The 22,220-nt window shown below is 39.6% G+C and overlaps 1 protein-coding gene across 1 annotated transcript; it reads left to right on the forward strand.

Moving 5' to 3' along the window:
• The first annotated feature begins 12,098 nt into the window (after nucleotides 1–12,098).
• Il9 (interleukin 9) lies at nucleotides 12,099–15,687 on the forward strand. Its single transcript, XM_005333196.2, has 5 exons — nucleotides 12,099–12,684; nucleotides 12,805–12,840; nucleotides 12,927–12,959; nucleotides 14,237–14,368; nucleotides 15,480–15,687. Exons 1-5 carry the CDS (start codon nucleotides 12,571–12,573, stop codon nucleotides 15,597–15,599), a joined length of 435 nt encoding a protein of 144 aa, XP_005333253.1. The 5' UTR covers nucleotides 12,099–12,570; the 3' UTR covers nucleotides 15,600–15,687.
• Nucleotides 15,688–22,220: the final 6,533 nt, after the last annotated feature.

The following is a 22,220-nucleotide window of genomic DNA, read 5'->3' on the forward strand; positions in this document are numbered from 1 at the left end:
TTCTTTCTTCTTTTTCTCTTTCTTGTCCAGTAGTAGGGATCTAGCTAAGGGCGTAGTGCACATGGTGCAGGTGCTTTGCCTCAGAGCTATGCTCCCAGATCAGCTGAGAAAAATCAACCCCAATTCTGATCACAAGTAAGTCCCCCTGGAACCTTGGCAGACACATTTACTTAAAATAAATGGGAGACAAAAGCGCCCAGCTGTTTCAGGTTTTTCAGTATGACTGGAACAGTCAAAATCAGAATCACTTTCAAGTTACAGAGCTAAGTTCATCAGTGCCTGCAGAAAGCCCCACCACCCAGTGAGGGCTTCACTCACATAATAGGAGTTACCACAAGGGGCACACCCCACGTTATCTGTGATCTACAGCACACCAGCCTGAATTAACAGAGGTACCCCATTCTAGTGAGACCTATCGGAAAAGTGGGTCCCTCAGGCACTGATGCAGTACACATTATGTCAAAACCCGATAACCATAACCACAGCTAAAGTAACCATGGGAAATTATACTTTGAAGCTTAATTGAAGTAAAACTCAACACTACACTACAAACTGATATCCAAAGACACGTCATCAAAAGAAGGCTGCTTATTAAGACGTTCTTTGCGTGAAAATGGAAGAGATAATCACCCTAACACACGCACAACTCTCAGCCTAGAAACACAAGAAATGTGAAAAAAAAGGAAATGTGACACCTTCTAAAGTTTATGTAGCAACAGATTCCAAAGATTTCAAAGTAGAGGAAATGCTGGGTAAAGGATTCAAAAGAATGACTTTTGTTAAAAAGATCAGTGATTTCCAAGGAAATAAAAAACACAATTAAATGAATTAAGGAAGATAGTGTAAGATATGACTGACAAATTCAATAAAGAGCTAGAGATTTTGAAAAAGAACCAAACAGATCTTGGAAGTGAAGAGCTCATTAAGTCAGATTTTAAAAACTCAGCTGGAAGCTTTATCAATTGGCTGTACTAAGTAGAAGAAAGGTCTTGAAGACAAGACTGATGGATTATCACATTCAGAAAGAAGAAAATAAGAAAGATTGAACAGGGCATACGTGATCTCTGGGACACCACTAAAAGACTAAACATAATTGGAATAGACAAGAGAGAAGAGTTATAGGTTGGAGGTATAGAAAACTTATTCAATGGAATAATATCAGGAAATTCCAAAATATTGGGGAAAACCTGAACACCAAGGTACAGGATGATTTAGAATCCCAGGCAGTCATGATCAGAAAAGAACTTCAACAACATTTATAGTTAAATTACCCAAAGTGCAAAATAAATAAAGAATATTAAAAGTTGAAAGAGGGAAGTGCCATATCACATTTAAAGATAAATACATCAGGATATCAGTAGATTTCTAAGCAGAAACTATAAAGGCAAAGAGAGCATGATGTATATTAAGTCCTGGAATAAAAGAGTTGCCAACCTAGATTAACACGCCCATCAAAGTTATCCTTAAGAATAAAAGAGAAATAGTCTTTTCATGCTAAGTATAAACCAAAGGAATTCACAACTACTATACCAGTATTACAGATGATACTTATGGGAATCCTACATCCAGGGGGAAAAAAAAGAATGACAAACACACTCATAAGAGCACAGGAAAGAATAAATCTTAGTAGAAGAGTAGGTAAGCAAATGAAGAATTAGCAAAGATTGAAACGTTATTAATATGAATGAAATCACTTATGGAGGTAGGTGCTCTAAGAAGAGTGTCAATGCAAACTTTCCATTTCTGAGATATAATTTGACTTTTGCCTTAATAGTTCACTTTAGATGTTTCCCTGCAAACCAGATACAGGTGAACTGCCAACGAGGTCTGATTTGTAAACTGTATCTGACTGGGAGAATAATACATGAATTAAGTATTCCTCATGAAGACACCACAGCCTTTGGCTCTCTGGAAGCCATGTTTATGAAGCTCTTCCAAAAGATATTGGCTCTTAGGGGGAATGGGGATTCAAGTTAGTACATGCCCATGCCCACCCAATGGGAGTCTGTATTTTTCATACCTGAGCCGTTTCCTGGAGTCCTCAAATTTCTGAATAACTATGAGGACCATTCCTACTGAAGAGGAGCACTGCCCACTAATTTTGACCTCCTAGAAAGCTATATTCCATCCCTAACTATTCAGAGGATACAGATACATAGTATAACCTATGCTAGTCTTGTGTTTGAATATTTAATTGAATCTAAGCTTAGTTGAACATTTGATTAAACCTGAGAAAACCTCCTGGGGGCATCATAGATGAAAAAATACAAAATAAAGGAAAAGCAAATTGAATCCAGCAATATATTAAGATAGTCATATAATCAAACAGAACATATTCTAGGAATATAAAAATTTTTCAATATTTAGTAATCTATTAAAATAATTTATCACATGAAGAGGTTGAAAGATCAAACTCATGATCCTGACATTTGGAAATATTCAGCTAGAATTAAACAAAAATCTTAATGAACTAGAAATTCAAAACTATTCCCCATTATAAAGTCAATAGCAGACATGACATTTAAATGAAAGACATTAAAAGCATTCCCAATAAAGAAAAGAAAATGGCAGTGTTTCTTTTTTCTATGAAGAAAAAAAAAAAGAAAAAGAAATGAAGATATTCTAAAGGAATTGTTTAGAGCAGCAGTGCTCAGTAAATTGTGGCCTTAACTGGATTGGCCACCCATTTTGGTAAATAAACTTTTTTTTTGTAATTACTATTTCTTCCAGGACTTAAAATACATAATTTACTAAAGCCACGGCCACTTGATTTGTGAGTTATTTGTGAATGCCTTCTTGCCACAACAACAGAGTTGAATGGTTGTGACAGAGTCCTTAAGGCCAGTCTGAAATATTTACTATCTGACCATTTGAGAAAAAGTGTTTGCAGACCTCTTGACTAGAGGATCATTACTTGCAGATAAAAACACTTATTTACATGGGAAAAAATGCAATCAATTGAAAATTATTACAATAAGAAGGCTCAGTAGTGTATGGGTATAATGATATAAACTTTAATAATTCTAATTTGTTGCATCATTTAGCTTTAACGTCTCACTCCAACCTGTATCCATGTTTTTTACCATGTCACTGTTCAGTGTTCTGAACAGTGGGCAAGGTGACCTGCTTCGCTCTTTGGCTAGTCATGTGCTTTGTCATTGGGATGTTGGCAAATACAATGCAGAGACTTGAGATCAAACTGAGCATTGGGCTTGTTCCTCTCCCATCCCCACAGGAAGGATGTGCCTGTCTTATCCACCCATCTATGATATGATATGATATATGAGTCAGTCATGCCTGAATTCAATGAACCAGTCATGTATGAATGAGCCCAGCCAAGTTCAGCAGAGCTTTTCAGTCAAATACAACTGAGACCCAGGGATGTGTATAAACTGAACAGCATTGCATGCTTGTACGGTGTTGGGGTTGTTAGTTAGCAAAAACTACTGTATTTGAACATCATCAATAACCAGTTAGAAAATATACCCTGCACATAATAGGTATTAAAACAGAAAACACTTTCCCATTTTCTTTACACTTTAATATCCAAATATCTGCTCAACACGGGCCCTGAATGCTTAATAAAGCATCCCAAACTAAAGTTCTCAAAACAAAATTGACCCCACCACCACTTCTCCACCCAGTGCCTACACTGGTCCTTATCTCAGTTAATGACCACTTGGCTCTAACAGTTGCCAGAGTCCAAAATCCTCTGAGTCATCTTTGACTCCTCTATTTCTCTCCCATCATTTTCCAGCCCATTAGTAGATCTTATTGGCTCTTCCTTAAAAATTGTTTATATCTTGATGTTTACTTACTACATCTTTTGGAACCACCATGGTCCATAACAGCTTCATCTCTCACAAGGACTATCCCAAGGGCATCCAAACTGATCTCCCAGAAGCATTAAGGATCAAGTCTACAATATAGGTCAGATTGCACCTTTCCTGTGTATGATGTTCTCCAGTGGCTCCCTCTTTACTTGGAGTGAAATCTTAAATCCTCCTCACTGCCTTTAAGGTGCTGTATGATGTGACTTTTTGTCCCCTTCCCTGACCATAGCTATTTCTATACTTGAATCACTTTGCTATAGAGACACTGGTTCTCCTGCTGCATCTCCTGTATAATACGCAAACTCTATCTTCAGGGCATTTACACTTCCAATTTCCTTTGCCTGAAAAGTTCTTTCCCCAGATATCTGCTTGATTCACTCACTTGCTTTATCTGGGCTTCTGCTCAAATCACCATTATCGGAGATCCCTCTCACGGCCACATAGAGGATCCGGCTGCTGCCCTCTACCTCTCACTTTCCTCATGGGCTGTTGTTTTTCATGGCACTTACCACTACTTGACATGGTAACAATGTATGTATAAATTTGCTCATTTCCTTTCTCCACTTTCTAGAACATGGGCTTTGCAAGACCAGGAACTTTGTTTTGTTCACCGCTTTTTCCCAAGAACCTTAAAGCAACACCCAGGATATAAGTTCTCAATAAACATTGTTGAATAAATCAGTGTACCTAGGAATTTCACCAAAGTGCACAGAACCTGAATTAAATAGCAAAACTATAAAGTTGAATTGAGGGAAATGTTTTTTTAAAGCTTGAATTGACATCTCCTCTTCCTAGATGGAAAGATTGACCATTTTAAGGTTATCAAATTTTCTCAAGTCTATTTTAAATTGGACACAATCCCAGTAGGATTTTGGGGGGCACCAGAGAAAAGATCATCAAAAGGATTCTTGAAACCATCAGGAGTTATAAATGTTTGCAACTATCTAAAATGCTCTAAGAAAAGTAATGGGAGACAGGAAGATATTCCCTATCCTGTACTAAGGCATTAAGGAGCTACAGAAACCAGATTATGATTCTATACCATCAGCGCACATAGTCCATTCAATGGAACAAACCAGAGTCCAGAAACACAACTAAACAAAAAAAGGAAAATATAATCCTCAATATAGTGGTATTTGAAATCAGTAAAGAAAAGAGGTATTTAATCAAACATAGAAAAAAAAACCAAGTTAGATTCTTTCTATACCCTAGAAATAAATGTAATATATTTAAAAAACAAAGATTTACAAGAAACTCTCAGAAATTATTAAGAGCTCAACACATGGGCTGGGGATATAGTTCAGATGGTAGAGTGCTTGCCTTGAATACACAGGCCCTGGGTTCAATCCCTAGCACCAAAAAAAAAAAAAAAAAAAAAAAAAGTAAGAGATCAACACAAAACAGAAAACAGCACAGTTTATAAATGAAGAAATAGAAAGGAGCATTAACTTATGAATTCAGCAACTATGTATCAGCAACATATATGTGTCCAATACATTGGTAAAGTTTAATGAAAACCATCAAGGATGTTGACAGGGATGTCAGAAGCAGGCATTCTTAACCCAACTGTGGAATTATTGTAAGTTGTAAATCTTCCTATGGATCTTTCTGGAAGCCAGTTTGGCAATACATATTAAAAGTGCATGCATTGAAATTTCTTAACCACCATCTCCAATTCTAGAATTCGTATTGTCATGTCTGATGTAAGACCTGGAACTGAGATGGTCATCAAGGAGCAACAGGTGAGACCACAGGGAGCAGAAGAAGCCTGTACTTGTTATATCTCTGAGCTGCTGACCTGAGCACCCTGGGTCCTACTCTAACCATAGATTTAGTGTTTGGTGGGATGGGGAGGTTTTCTCATCACTTGTTTAGGGGTGTCTGAGATTATCTTGATTCTTGATGCTGAAGAACTAACACATTCTTGATGTTATAGAGCTCTGTCCTTTCCTTTTTAACTCTTCAGACTTATTTTCTACTTATCAACAACTACCTCTGTAGTGATCAGGATGCTTTCAAACCTGCCAACACCTCCGTTTTGGATTTCTTGACTCTAGAATTGTGAGAGAATAAATTTCTGTTGCAGTCATCTGTTTGTGGTACTTTGGACCACAGCCTTAGACACTATTATAGGTAATCTCTCCCCCTGTCCTAAAGGCATTCCTTGATTTTCTGGTTGCATTAAATAGACTTGGAATACAGGCCATAAAGTATGGGTCAACAGAAATGGAGATTGATATGTATCATTGCAAACAAAAATACAGGCTCTGTGGTTAGATAAATCCAGTTCTAGTTTTATACTTGGACAACACTCTTGGGCTTCTGAGATCTGTAAAATGGAGTTAATAAAGATTATTAAGATGACCAAAAGAATATGTAGAAAGTGAATATGTAGAAATGTGTAGAAATGAATATGTAGAAAGTGCTTGAATATGTTTAGTAAGATTTAACAGACTCTAACACCTTCCCAACCTAACCCAGAAGAGGAGTTCTCATCTTTCCTGAATTAGTAGACATCAATGGTTTAGCCATAGCAAAGTGTCTGTGAAATAGGCAAGTTTCATGACCTGATAGACTGGATGTAAGGATTCCATTTACAAGGACAGCATGTGTTATTATTAACCAGTGGTGAGGTGTGTGGATTGGTGAGGGAAAGGAATAGATCATAGATCTTAGGGCATGAGAAAAGTGTGTGGAAGACAAACTGGAAGCAATGGCCTTGCATCCACAGAAGGCAGAACCAGAATTTTCTTAGGATGTATTCAAGAGTAGAGGTCCCAGGTGCCCAGTTGAAAATCACCCTTCTTTGGGGAGAGGTTCCTTGAGACCATGACTGACTTGTTCACTGTTGCAGTCTCAGAGCATGAACTATATTAAGGGCTCAGAAATGACTCGTTAAGTGAAAAAAAATGACTAAACAATTTAAATTCTGTAAAAAATTATTCGATTCATATTATTTATGAAATGATCAATATATGGCTCCCCATAGATGATTAACAAACAAAAATCGGATATGACATTTTAAAAACTTGAATATGGAAGGCATTTGAAGAGTAATTCAGTGACCTGAGTAAGCCTCCAAGTCTGTGGTCCCTTGTGTTAGTGCAGAGTGGGACTTACCAACACACTTGGTTGGGAAATAACTATTAGGAAATTAGTGCCTGGGGAATCTCAGAACTAGTTATCTTTTGGTTGTTTAGAGTAATATGCAGCATGGGTTTTACTTAGAAATTTGTTGCTGTTTTTTTTTCTTTTATCATTTTCTGCTATGGCTTCTTAGAACAAATCACCATTTTGTTATATTCCTAGAGAAATAATCCATTACACATGAGCATTTATCATAAAATAAGAATGTCAAAGTTTATCTTTGGAACAAAATAAATGGTTGATTATTGTCTTTTGTCACTTATTGTGAAATACGTTATCTATGTGAAATCTTGGTGTGCATCCCACTCTCCAGTCTTCTTGATATTTAAAACAGGTGAGTAATCTCTGAGCTGGGTGTATTTCCTCTGTAGGAGATGATTTGCATGCTTGCATTTTAATACTCAAAGAAATCCTAGAAGCTAAACCTCAGAAGTTGTAGACTGCCTAGATAAACATCTGCTGTTTTAATAGTGTTTTGAACTGCGCACTACTCTTAGATAGCCTTTATTCTTTTCTTTCTTTTTTATAATGGAGTGGGTGGGGAAATGGGAAAGAATGATAAAGAGTCAGTCACCTAACCTGTCTCCCTCTTTCTGTTTAATCCACTACAGAGTGGGAGTACCCACCCCACATATGGCTTCCCCATGCTGTTACTATGAGACACAGAGACAGGAGAGATTGAAAAGCATGTCAGCAATTCTCCAGCACTCCCCCAATGCAAGGAGTTACACAGAGGGAGGTTTACTCCATCCATCACTTAATCACTCTTCAAACGCCTCCCATGTTCAAGTTTTTTAAAATGATATATCTGCTTTCTGTTTGTTGATCATGTACTGGGAACCATGTATTGATCATTTTATACATAATATAAATTTAATACATTTTCCAAATTTAAATTATGTGACATTTCTTCTTTTAAACAGTGATAACTTAGCATTTAATATATACCATGCCCTGGGAATATAATGATGAACATGAATTAGGCATAGTATCAGCCCTCTCAAAACTTAATTATTCTAGGAGAAATAGACACCAAAAGAAATCCACATATGTAAATTTTTTACTGTTCCTTCTGTTTTTGTGAATGATATCATTGGTAATTTGATAGAAAAATGCACTGAATCTATAAACTGCCTTTGGTAGTATGAACATTTTAACAATATTTATTTTCCCAATCCATGAACATGGAAGACCTTTTCATTTTTTTGTGTGTGTTTTCAATTTCCTTCATTAGTGTTCTATAATTTTCAATTCAGCAGATCATTACTTCTTTGGTTAAATCTATTCCTAGGCATATGTGCATGTATACACCTATATGTACACACACACACACACACACACACACACACACACACACACACATACACACACACACACATAATTTTTTTAATGGGATTGCTTTATGTTGTCCAATCTGGCCTTTAATCATTGGGCTCATGTGATCCTTCTGCCTCAGCCTCCTAGTATTTGGGACTGTAGGTGTGCACACAACCATGCCTGACTTAATCCTGAGCATTTTATTTTGTTTTATTTTTGTTGCTCTTATGAATAATATTGCTTTCGGGATTATTTTTCTTAAAAAGTTTGTTATGAGTACATAAAAATGCTACTAAATTTTATATTCTGTAACTCTATTGAATTCATTTTTAAGTTCTAGTTGTCTTTTCTACATATATAAACATGTTGTCTTCAAACAGAGATAATTTGACTTCTTCTCTTCTGATTTACACTCCTTTTATTTCTTTCTCTTGATATTATCTCTTCCCAGCCAAAATGGCAATTATTTAAAAAAACAAAAAATAACAAATACTGGCAAGGCTGCAGAATAAAGGGAACTCTTTTTTAATATATTTTATTTTTTAGTTGTAGTTGGACATAATACCTTTATTTTATTTATTTTTATGTGGATCCAACCCAGGGTTTCGAAGGTGCTAGATGTACACTCTACACTGAGCCACATCCCAGCCCTAAAGGGGACTCTTATACATCGTAAAAAATGTAAATTAGTGCAGTCATTATGGAGAAAAGTATAAAAATTCTTTTAAAAACTAAAAATAGATAGTCTATATGATCCAGAAACCACACTTTTCTGTATATACCTAAAGAAAATGAATTTGGCACACCCAGGAGATACCTGCATTCCCATGTTTACCATGGCACTATATTTACAATACTAGGATATGACATCAAACTATGTCCATCCACTGTTAGATAAAGAAAATATGGTATATATGCATAATGAAATATTATTCAGCCATAAAAGAGAATGAAATTCTGTAATTTGTTGCAAAAATGAATGAAACTTAAGGACATTAAGTGAAATAAGTCAAATACAGGAAGACGAGTTCTTCACGTTCTTTCTCATATGTGGAAGCTAAATAGATTGGTCTTGAAGTAGAAAAGAGTAGAATAGCAATTTCTGAAAGTTAGAAAGGGTAGAGGAGAGGGGAGATTCAGGTAGGTTGGATAATACAGTTAGGAGAAATAAATTTCTGTGTTCTGCAGCATGGTGGAGGACCAGCTCGCTACAGTTCATAATAACAAATTTATTTTTATGAAGAACTGGAAGATAGGAGCACAAAGCCTCCAACCATAAAGAAGTGATAAGGAGATGGAAATGCTGACCATACTGAGCTGATTAGCACACATGGCATACAGGTATTAAAATATCACACTACACCCCATTAATATGTATACAATTATGTATTAATTGGGTTGGGGGAGGGATGTAGATTGCAATGATCACTGTGGTCTGGGAAGGTTGGAGGAAGACAGCAGGCCATGGATGAAGGAGCTGAGGAAGCATATTCCAGGCAGAGCTCAGCAAGGGCAAAGGCCTGGGGGCTGGAAATAGAAACCAACGTGCCCGGAGGATAGTGGGTAAAGGGGAGACCGAGTCTGAGGAGTCTGGATAAGACCAGGCCAAATATTCAAGTGGAAATGAAGATCAGCCCTGAGACACATATCCCAGATGGAACACTTTTGTCCTTCCCTGGGGAAGGGCTGGGTGATGGCCCCAGATTCCCTTCTCCGTGTGGGTGAGGGCTGGTGAAAGCCTAAGCAACCTGCCCAGGAGCATCCATGCTCACAGATCACTTTTCTCTGTACCCAAGGTAGGAGACCTGTTGATCAGGGTAGGACTTGGTCTGGGGAGCAAGGCAGGAAGGAGTGCATTGATCAAAACCTGTCACATTTCCAGCAAAACAGGCTGGAAAAGTGGGTGTTTGGGTACATTGTACCCAGAACTCACCAGGGTTCTATCAGAGAGAAAAGAATATAAAACCTATACTCCAGACAAAAATGTTTTCCATAGGTTGAGAGTCTTTCCAGCTTTCTCTTTCATGTCTGCAAAGGACACACATATAAGTCAAAGCTGTGGGATGATTTGAGAAATTAGCCAAAAGCCATTTCTATTTATCTTACTTTCTGTTCAGGGAACCCCTTCCTCACAGTACAGCAAAACCCTGATGATCCATCATCCCTCCTAAGGAACAGTTTGCAATGAGAAAAATATTGCCACACATTTTTGCAATAGCACTAAGAAAATCTTACAAGTTTGTCCCGATTGGCCACTATGACTCAGAACACTAAGCCAAAGAACCAGCTACCTTCTCAATTTATTATATAAAAGAAATATTTTCTTACCTACCCTCACCTGCAAATATTCACCGTAGAAACTAAATTTGAAACCTTATAAAATCCAAAATTATGCACACCTTTGTATTTCAAGAACTAAGTTTCAAATTAATGTTTTAACTCAACAAACATTGAGTGAGCATCCATGATTCCCCAGGTCCCTAAGGGATGAACTAGACCCACAAGGCCCCTGGAATTTGTGTCCTGGAGAGAGAAGTGGACAAAATCAATCAATCAAACAAACAACAATAAAAGAGACAGAATGGGAAATTGTACTCTATGTATAATATATCAAAATACATCTACTGTCGTGCATTCAAAAAAGAATAAATAAAAAAAATAAAAATAAAAGGTGAAGATCTAATGAGGAACTGAAAAAAAAAAAGAAGAAGAAGAAAAGATGAAACACAGAGGCAGGAGAACAAGAAGGTCAGGAGCTGGACTGGGGGCCAAGACTTCTGGGATTGAATTCAGTGGCTTCTTGGTTGTATGACTTAGGGTAAATTATTTGCTTCTCTATGCTTCAGTTTTCCTAACCATAAAATACTGAGGATAACTATTTATTTCATGGGAGTTGGGTGGGGGTGGGGGTGGGGGCACAATAAAACTGCTTTCTGGTTCTTAATGAACACAGCCCCATTCATGGGCCCAGAAACTAGGATGTAGGCAGGATTGAAAGGATAAAAAATGAGGGTGACAAATTTGTACCGATCTTACTTGAGGGCTATGCATATTACGTAATTAATTTATTTAATTATTTAATTTACATAAAGTACACAGAATTGTGACCCGTATTTAGAAAATGCTCAATAAATATTAGCTATTATCCCATTTTAAGTTTTGAGTTTTTACCTGATGTTTACACAGTGCTATCTATACAAGGTCTCCAAAGATACCAAGGAATCCCCAAGGCCAATTTTATCAAGCAGAGCCACAGCTCACAGTTGAATATTTTCGCTTGTGCGTAAGAATCTCATGAAAATAAAGAGATCAGAGTGGAACTGAGGAAGAGGATTGAGGAGGAGGTAGGAGGGATGGGAAAAGGGAGGAATGGTAGAATGAAATTGACCCAAGCATTCCGTGGACATATGTGAATATACCACAGGGAATTCCACCTTTATCTATCATGCACTAATTTATAAATAAAAGACCAGTAGAGTAGAGGAAAGGGAACGGGGGAGGGATGGTAGAGGGGAGGGAAAGGGGAAGTGCTGGGAACTGAATTGGAGCAAATTATATTCCACTCTTGTATAATTATGTCAATATTATTTTTAACTATAATGCACTAAAAGAAAACATTCATCTCTAATAAAACATTTGTATAAAAAGGAAAGAAAAAGAAAATTTCCTCTTTCATACACCTGCTCATAAGAATTCTTGTCAAATTTGCACAGGAATTTCACCCAGGGCCTGAAAGGCATGAAGATTTGGTAATAAAGTATAGTAAGGTCAAGGCCACAGTTCCTAAAAGAAAACCCTAACAGATGGAAGTGTATCCTGCCCTGTCACTCATCATCCTTCTGTCCCCTTCATTTCAACACCCAGGACTGGCTATTACATCAGCATTTTCAATGATGTAAAAAGGGAAAACACAGACCTGAGCTTTCATGGAAAGTCTTCTAACTCTCACAACCAGAATCCGTATCTTTAAAAAAAAAAAAAAAAAAAAAGAAGGCAAATTATGATTTTTAGATCTTAACTTTTCCTTCAGTATTTCAAAACCCAACCTTTTGAAAAGTATCTTTTCTGAGGAATGATATTTCCTGGCACCACATAATCTTTGTCAAGTGACTCAGTGTGATTTTTTTTTTTAATATCAAGTCGCCCCAACTTACAGAGAAAAAGTGGGCCCTTGGTATCAGTTTGATGTCAGGGGTTTTCCCTGTTTGAAAGGAGCTTTAAATAGGAGTAGATTGGAAGGTGTCTGCAAGCTGAGCTCCAGTTCCCAGTCAAGATGCTTCTGGGCACCTTCCTCGCCTCCACCCTGCTCTTGTGCTCTGTGGCCAGCCAGAGGTGTTCCACCTCTGCAGGAATCAGGGATGTTGACTTCCTCCTCAAGAAGCTGAAGGTAGGCTGCTGAGCTGCAGGGATCCTGTGGGAAAGATTGAGGCAGGCAAGGTGGTAGGTCCCTCCAGGCGATGAAAAGCACACCATTCACTGTGACTTATCATGTCCTTACCCACTCTAGGAAGACTCAACCTCGAACTGCAGCTGCAGCGCCAATGTGAGTGAAACGCTCTTTTGAGAACTTTCTAAAGTAATTTCAGTGTTTGTATCTGGTATCTTCACTCAGAAATTTCTCTTTTTCAGGTAACCAGTTGTTTGTGTCTGCCCATCCCTTCTGTAAGTATGGGGCAGGGTGCGGGGTAGATAATCTTGATTCTGGGTTTTTAAACTTTGAAGTAAAAATAAATAGCTATATTTGATATTTTAAATTAAAAATTGTTCCTTAATGGCAAAAACCCTGACATTAATACAGATTAATATTCCCTCTTACAACCAAGCTTTTGAAATTATACACTATATACATTTCTTTGTACTTTATTTTATGGCCCTTGAGAAATTTGAATGCTTTTCAGTATTTAAAAATATATATTGACTACTTTTTAGATGATTGGCCATGTGCCCAATGAAATCAAATTGGAACTAAGAATATAATGAATCACGTATAGGTCGGGTCATACTGTTTTCTAATCCACTTGCTGATAACTATAGGGTTATGGAACAATGTCAGCAAAATGTTCACTCTGTCTTTTATCTGGCATTACCTGTCTTCTACGTCTCCTCCCTCCTTTCTTCTCCCCCCCCCCCCGCCCTCTTTCCCTTCTCCCTCTGCCTCCCTCCTTGTTCCCAAAAGTCTCCCTAACTGATTTAGGTGACTGTCCCATGGTTTGAACCACCCCCTAGGAGAACAGCATGTCTGAGGTGGTGGGTGGCAGGGCTGCCAGGGGCTTCCAGAGAGAAGCTCCCCACTTTGGCAGGAAGGAAGGGGAAGGAATGTTCTGATTCCTAATTCCAGCTCTTGGTAGGGTGAGGGGACTGACCCCAGGAGACAGTGCTTTCTCCCTCCTTCTCTCTCTCTCTCTCTCTCTCTCTCTCTCTCTCTCTCTCTCTCTCTCTCTCAAGCTGGGCTGGAAGAACCTAAGCTTTTCATCCCAGAAGTCAAAATCACATGCTTCGTGGGCTATCCATTATTTGAGAAGAAGCAAAGCAGAACTATGCATAAAAAGCACAGCCCTGTCCAGCCCTCTGTGCAGGACTTCAGTCTTGATTCATTGCCACATCCCATTGGCTGGTGTAAAAAGGCTTTTCCTTTTTCCATTCTTTCAAACTCACTGGGGCTATACTTGAAGCGAGGGACATCAGTGGAAAAAAGTAGAACTACTTGTTTGCCAGGGCTTACCGGCCCATGTTTCCTAGATGGAACATGCTGGAATCTTGGTTATATCTTGAAATATTGAAGATCGTTTCCTAGACTGACAAGGACCCTATCAAAAAATAGTGCAAACTCGGGTTACACTGGTTAAGTTAAAATACTCTCTAAAAACCATTCTCTTTGTGATTCCTTCTCAAAATTGTCCTGGGAGCATTTCTTTTCACAAATCCGTATTATTTGCCAGGACAACTGCAGCACACCATGCTTCCAGGAGGGGCTGTCCCAGATGACCAACGCCACACAGAAAACAAAATTCTCGCAGGTTTTCCTTCGGGTGAAAAGATCGGTTGCCATCCTAAAGAACAACAAGTGTCCAGTGAGTTTATGTGAATGTGATTTTTATGTGAATGTTAATGCTAGCTCTGATTGAATGAGAAAGGATGATCAAGTTAGAATTATAGCTCAAGGTTGACAAAGGGAGACCTATGAAATTCAATCAGAAACAATAGAATCAAAATGAGATCTGCCTCAGATAGTTCATTGTTGCCTAGTTTTAAAAAAAAAAGAAACGCTGACACCAACATGACCATTTTCTTCTCCCTGCTTTTTGGATAATGAAAGAATCCATCCTGATTGTAATTAGAAGCTACAATCGGGAGAATCAGGGCTGTAGCCCACGCAATCCTAAATTATCTTAAACATTCCATTTGCTAACCAAATGGCTGTGGTGGCCTATAAGTTAAAGGAGAATTCTTAATTGGTTAAAAAACATTTTTAAAGGAAAACACACCCAGATCACCACCTGCCCTCAATGCATACCAATACATTCTTCAGCATAAGTCCTAGTTGCTGGGGTGGGCGCTGCCGGACCTCCCTGCCTTCCTTTATATTCACATTTGCCGGAGAGCATAGAGGCCTGAAAGCCCAGAGCTCTGTTTAGTTGTATGTGTTTCTAATCTAGTTCTAAGTGCTTAATATGTACTCTTTTACCGAGTACCTGCCTTAGGACAATTGTTAGGTTTATCACCCTCCCTTGAAGAGAGGAGGAAACTGAAGCTTAGGAAAGTTAACTAAGTTGCCTGATGCTACCTATTTACTAAGTAGCAGAGTTGAGATTTGAACTTGGGTCTATGTGACCTCCCCAAAGTCTGACTTTTAGTTATTATGTTATAAAATGACCTTGGAAGGACAACTGAAATGGTTAATGATGCATTTTAACCCTCAAAAAAATTCCAGGAAAAGGTTCTTTCTAACTGGGGGGATTTACTGGCCCCATGTATGTTTGAAAAGACCCCTGAAGTCCTAGCCCAGAGCCAGGCACATCCAATGTGTTCATGAAATGCTAGCCAGCCTGGACCTCCCCGCCTATTTGCTCTAGATCTTGAGCCCCTTCCTGCTGTCCTTTCTCAGGCTCTGGGCAGGGGGTCTCGGGGCTCCTTGGTTCCACATTGCTGAGTTACTCTATCCTTGTCCACTTCTATCTGCAGTTTTTTTCCTGTGAACAGCCATGCAACCTTACCACACCGGGTAACATGGAGACATTTCTGAGGAGTCTCCTGGAAACATTCCAGAAAGAGAAGATGACAGGGGTGAAAGGTCAACTGTGAACATGAAATATTATTTATTCTATTTATGGAATTTTAAGACTTTCTCTTTACATTGTTGCAAATTAAAAATCAAGTAAGCTACTCTAAATCGAAATCAGTTGTGGTCATTTGTTTAAAATTTTTCTTTATTTTGCAATAAATATTATGGGGAAAGAACACAAGATAGTCATGGAGTGCTTGTTCATTGCTTATTCATTCCTTGCTGCCTGGACTTTGTCAGGGGGTAGAATGGATCAAAGAACCCATAATGAAAAGATGCATGATTCTGAGCATAGACTTGGAGACTCTTGAACCATGACCAGGACTGAAGGGTACAGTTATTTTTTTTAATTACACTTTTAAAATTTGTTCTAATTAGTTATAGATGACAGTAGAATGCATTTTGACACATCATACATAAATGAAAGATAACTTCTCATTCATCTGGTTGTACATGATGTAGGGTTATACAGGTCACATAATTATATATGCACATTGAGCAATAATGTCCGATTCATTCTACTATCATTCCTATCCCCATTTCCCCTCCTCTCCCTTTATTCCCCTTTGTCTAGTCCAAAATACCTCTATTCTTCCCCACACTTATTGTGAATTAGCACTGCATATCAGAGAAAACATTCAGCCTTTGGTTTTATGGGATTGGCTTATTTCGCTTAGCATAATATTCCCCAGTTCCATCCATTTACCAGCAAATTCCATAATTTAATTCTTCTTTAAGGCTGAGTAATATTCCATTATGTATATATACCACACTTTCTTTATCTATTCATCCGCTGAAGGACACCTAAGTTGGTTCCATAGTTTAGCTATTGTGAATTGAGCTGCTATAAACATTGATGTGGCTGTGTACTCTCGTATGCTGATTTTAAGTCCTTGGGGGTATAAACCTAGGAGTGGGATGACTGGGTCATATGGTAGTTCTATTCCAAGTTTTCTTAGTTCTATTCCAAGTTTTCTGCTTTCCAGAGTGATTGCACCAATTCAGTCCTACCAGCACTACATAAGTGTACCCTACATCCTTGCCAACATTTATTGTTGCTTGTATTCTTTTTAATTTTTTTAGTTGTAGATGGACACAATAACATTGTTTTGTTTATTTATTTTTATGTGGTGCTGAGGATTGAACTTAGTGCCTCACATGTGGTAGGCAAGTGCTCTACCACTGAGCTACAACCCCAGCCCTCGCTTGTGTCCTTGATGGTTGCCATTCTGACTGGAGTGAGATGAAGTCACAGTGTACATTTGATTTGCATTTCTCTAATTGCTAGAGATGTTGAACATTTTTTCATATATTTGTTGATCAACTGTATTTCCCCTTCTGTGAAGTATCTGTTCAGTTTCTTTGCCCATTTATTGATTAGGTTATTATTTATTTTTTAATTTTTTGGTGGTAAGTTTTTTGAGTTCTTTATATATCCTAGAGATTAATGCTCTGAGGTGCGTGTGGTCAAGATTTTTTTCTGCAGGACGATGCGGGGGCAGTCTTGAGGGTTGCTACTAGGAAAAGTTTAAGCGCTTGCCTTCTGGGAGGCACAGGGCACTGCCCAGAGTCTCTGTTCCTTAAAGGGGAGAAGGCCTCCATTTGGTGAGTTCAAGACAGTAGAATAAATGGGACATAACTTTCCTATATTCATATATGAATATACCACCCGTGTAGCTCCACATCATGCACAACCACAAGAATGGGAAGTTATACTCCATGTATGTGTGATATGTCAAAATTCATGCTACCATCATGTAAAGAGAAAAAATAAATTTAAAAAATTGAATATATATATTACACATTACACACACACACACACACACACACACATGTACATGCTGGGAGCCTTCTCAGGAAGGTGGCTGGAGGATGAATGTGAAGAGCTTGAAGCTGAACTGGGAAAGTGCCCCAGAGCAGGCCTCTGGATTCAGAGCATGAAGCAGATAAACCCTTGGCTTATCCTGTCTAGTCAGCTCAACGATTTTCAGTGAACACCCACTGTGCTGGTCAGCTTTTTGGCCACTGTGACTAAATGACCTGACCAGAACAATTATAGAGGAGGAATAGTTTATTTGAGGGCTCACGGTTTGAGGTCTTAGTCTATAGAAGGCCAGCTCCATTCCTCGGGGCTCAAGGTGAGGCTGAACATCAAGGCAGGAGAGTGTGGCAGAGGGAAGCAGCTCACATCACCATGATCTCGAAGCAGAGAGAGTCTGCACTCTTGAGGTACAAAATATATACCCAAAGCCATGCCTCAGTTGCCACCTCCTCCAGACACACCCCACCACTTCAGTTTCCATTCAGTTAATCCCTGTCAGGGGATTGAATCACTGATTGGGTTAAGACTCTCACAACCCAATCATTTCTCCTCTGAACCTTCTTGAATTGTCTCACACGTGAGTTTCTGGAGGACACCTCGCATCCAAACCATAACACCCATTATGTGCTGGCTCAGAGCCTGGCTGGGATCAGGGTCTAATACGGTCCACTCCAGGGAGCCTTGAACAAGGCCATGTGGCTGGCCCAGTGTGGCTATGGCTATCCATCTTACCCTGATTCTCCTTCCTGCCCATCCCAGCCCCATCCTGGCCTCTGTTCCACCAGGCTCACTGCCTTCTCTTCCAGGATGCTACCTTTCTATTAATTCACCATGTTTATTGTTCACTGTTCATGTCTCTCTGCTCACCTGCCAGCTCCCCCAGGGCAGAGAACTCTTTGGTTCACTGCTATGTCTGTGTCCTGGGTGCCTGTGCTGAGCTGGCGTGGAGCAGGTGGTATGGAAACACGGTCTGAGCGGATGAAGGCCTTCCAGATGATAGAACACCGTGGGACCTGATGTCCAGATCAAGGCCGTGCACACCTAGAGAAGAGAAAGCACCCAGAATATACCATGGATGCCTTTCCAACACCTCAAGGCAATCCCAGGTCAGGGTTCACACCAATTGTCCCCTGGAAGGGGGCAGACCACCAGCCCTCTGGTCTGGCCTTCCTCTGCCTGAATGATGGACAGATGGAGGCAGGGTTAAGGTCACTATCAAGTGGTCTAACGACAATCAGAATAGTCTTTTCTGTACAACCTGCTGTTTTACAGGGATAGGAAAAACTCAGAGGCTTTTCTCTTTTTTTAATTTTTAATTTTTGCAGTGCTGGGGTTACTAAGTAGGCACTCTACCAGAGAGCTACATCTGCAGCCCCAGGGCTTAGAGGCTCTTAAAGGACAAAGTCTACTGTGGAGGAGAATTTTCCTTGCCAAAATTAGAATTGCTTCCCCTCCCTGTTGAGCTACCCTGTACTTGGATTCTTTTCATCACAATAACATAGGAAGTTCAGAGCAGCCCGAGAGAGTCTCTCACAGGTCCTGCCTGGCTTCACTTTTGTTCTTATCAGTTACAATGTCAACCAATGTCCAGATGTGACCTGCTCCACAAATACCCTTGGCCAAGAGTGAGATTTGAGATTCCTGCAGCTGTGTATCTGCTTTGCAATGACAGTGGGAAGAGGCTTTACCTTCTGCCTGTAGCCACCCCACTCCTGCATAGGGGTGATTGAGATGGGGTTTTAGCCAAGGGAGCTCAGGTCAGGAGAATGGGTTATTATTATTATTTCAGTCCATGATGATATTCAAATATTCAGTCATAAAACATCTTAACCTAGTTGAGATAGAAAAAGACAAGTTCTCATTTATTTCTGGATGAATACATATATATATATATATATATATATATATATATATATATATATATGCATAACACCATAACACACTGGATTTCTCCATCAAGAGACTTTCTGAAGAAGACCACTGGTATTAAACTGTGTCCTCCCTCAGTGCTGAAGGCCACCAAGCATTTTTGCCAGGGACACACACCTATTGACTGTAATCTCATCTGTTGACACAGCTTGCCAAGAGAAGTGGGAAACATTATGCGGTGGTGATGGGGGTGGGTGGGCACAAGTGCCATTGTGGTAATTTTTGGAGTATCTCCCATAACAGTGGGTAGGGGAATTCATGTTCCAACTCTTAGTAGTAGTGTATCCCAGCATCTCCTATGTTTTTTCTTCCTGAAAACTTGATCCACATAAGTTCCAAGTTTTCAATTCTGTAAATACTTCATTGAAATTGGCACAGGTATATATATATATATATATATATATATATATATATATATATATATATATATATATGACTGGAAATCAAAATCTAGAGCTTATCATATAACTTGTTATTATTGATAATGTTGATATCATTAATTATCACTAATCATTCACCTATTATTTTTCTCAAAAGAATATAACTTTTTTTTTGTGTGGTGCTAGAGATTGAACCCAGGGCCTTGTGCATGCAAGGCAAGCACTCTACCAACTGAGCTGTCTCCCCAGCCTCCCCGTTTTTTGGTACAAGAATTGAACCCAGGGCACTCTTACAACTGATCTACATTCCTAGTCCTTTTTATTTTTTATTCTGAGACATTTCTTTTGATGTTGCCCAGGCTGGCCTCAAACTTGTGATCCTCCTGCCTCAGTCTCCAGAGTGGCTGATTTATAGCTGTGTGCAGCTGCAACCTGCAAAAGACTAGAATTTTTATACTTTGAATCTTCTTTTTAATTTTTTCTATATTAATATTTATTTCAAAGTTACCATCAGTGATATATTTGTTGCTCAATTTCAGTTTTTGAGGTGTACCATAAATGAGTCAATGGCACATAATGGCTAAGGTTTTCACTATTCAGAGTCCTCAATGCTCTCCCTCTTCATGCAGGGGCTCCCAGCATTGGGTTCCTGACTGTGCAAGGCACTGAACAGGGTGTCCACATGGGGCTATCTTGCCTGTGGATTCCCACAAATAAGATGACTTTCCTCCCCAGCATTTTCCTCTCTGTGCATGAGCCAAAGGTCTAGCAAGAAACACATTTATTACTATTCATTAGCAATGCTAATATTTAAACACTTGCTCTGTGCCAAAAGTATGTAGCATCTCATTTAATCCCCTATTAATGATAGGAGGTAGATATTATTATTTTTGCATTGTAATTATGGAAACCAAATCTTTCTAGGTTTGATGATGTTTCCAAGATCCCACATCTGATAAAAGCTAGAGCAGGGAGTCATTCACAGCAGGCTCTGGTTTCAAACCCTGCATATGTTCCATTCTACTCCTATTTATATGTGTGTGGTGTTTCCTCCAACCATTGCCTGAGGATTAATACCAGTGCATGCTCTCTTTTCCAGAAACTGGAGGTCAGATGGGTTTCGGAACTCAAAGCAAATACATAATTCATGCACCACATATTATACAGTACCCACAGCAGGGCCCAGGGCAAAGTTCCTAATTAAACACATCAATATTCTGCAGCAAAACACATGAGCATTCACACAAATTGGTCAAGGTTCCCGTGGAGCCAAATGAGTCACAGCAACATTGAGTTTGCTGAGCTGTTTTGGTTTCAGAATGGTGTCAAGAGATTGGAGAGCTGTGTCAACAAGACAGCTTTTCTCCAAGCTGAAGACTCACTTACCGGCTCTAGGGCCAGGCTGGGTATCTCCAGGAGGGACAGAGGATTCAGCAGCTCCCCGGCTGGCCAGCCACAACATGACAACGTGGGTGGTGGCTTCTCCCACATCTGCGTTTTTGGAGTGACTGGCACCAGGCCCACCTGCATCATGTTACACAGAGCAGTTTACCTTCCTTAGTGAGTCATTTGGGAGAGGCCTACCTCAGCGATGCTCACCTGAACAGCATCACAACCTGAGCACTCAAGCTGCTGCCAGAGGAGGTGGCCAGAGAGATCTAAGATTCCACAGCCTGACGCCTGCCCATTTGGTGCTTTCTCCGGCTTTCCTGCAAAAGTTGTATAACTCACAAGATTCACTCCTGCAAGCAACCTCTCAGGAAGGTTCCCCTGCGGAGAGGTGGGCTGTCATGACTCCGTCTCAGATGCCAGGGAAGTTGAGAAGCCACCTTGGGGAAAGAGAAGAAAAACTAGTATTTATTAAGTGTTTTCCATATACCAGGAACTCTGCTTTGTGGAATATCTACTTGGATCTTCATAATGATCCCATGAGGTATTTATTTAATTACTGTATATAAATTATTCCCACTGCACAAATGAGGGGACTGGGTCCCAGAGAGATAACACAACTTGCTCACATGTGACAAAGCCACTGCCTGGTCCAGATTGCCAGGCCCCAGCCAGAGTTGTTCCCAGGAGATGGCAGGCCAGGGCTTCCTGCTGTTGGCCATAGGCAAGCCCAGCTGGTGGTACCCTTGAAGTTGGCCCATCTGCCTATCAGTCCATCCCACCATCAGTCCGTCTATGTGACATGAAGCAGGAGGACATTGTGAAATCTAAACCCCACAATTTCTCTCCTGACTTTGTCACATCTCACTATCCTGCTGCCCTTACTCACCCTGCACCAAGACCTCCTGTCCCTGCAAAGCGGAATACAGAGTGCCCCAAGGAGTTCAGCCCTCATGTTATAGTACTCAATAGTTAATTGAGAGATGATTCCTATGACTTTGTATGTACGAGACCCTATCATCTGCAAATAGAAGTGCTTTATTTCTCTTCTTCCAATTTGGATGGCTTTTATTTCATTTTCTCACCTAGCTGCCTTGGCTAGAACCCCCAGTCCAATGTTG

The sequence above is a fragment of the Ictidomys tridecemlineatus genome, chromosome 1 (genome assembly GCF_052094955.1).
Source record: "Ictidomys tridecemlineatus isolate mIctTri1 chromosome 1, mIctTri1.hap1, whole genome shotgun sequence".
NCBI lineage: Eukaryota > Metazoa > Chordata > Mammalia > Rodentia > Sciuridae > Ictidomys > Ictidomys tridecemlineatus.

Coding starts and splice junctions, on each gene's coding strand:
- Il9 (XM_005333196.2), top strand. CDS start 12,571: ATGCTTCTGGGCACCTTCCTCGCCTCCACCCTGCTCTTGTGCTCTGTG. Junction 12,960..14,236: donor TGTGTCTGCCCATCCCTTCT/GTAAGTATGGGG, acceptor ATTATTTGCCAG/GACAACTGCAGCACACCATG. Junction 14,369..15,479: donor TAAAGAACAACAAGTGTCCA/GTGAGTTTATGT, acceptor TTCTATCTGCAG/TTTTTTTCCTGTGAACAGCC.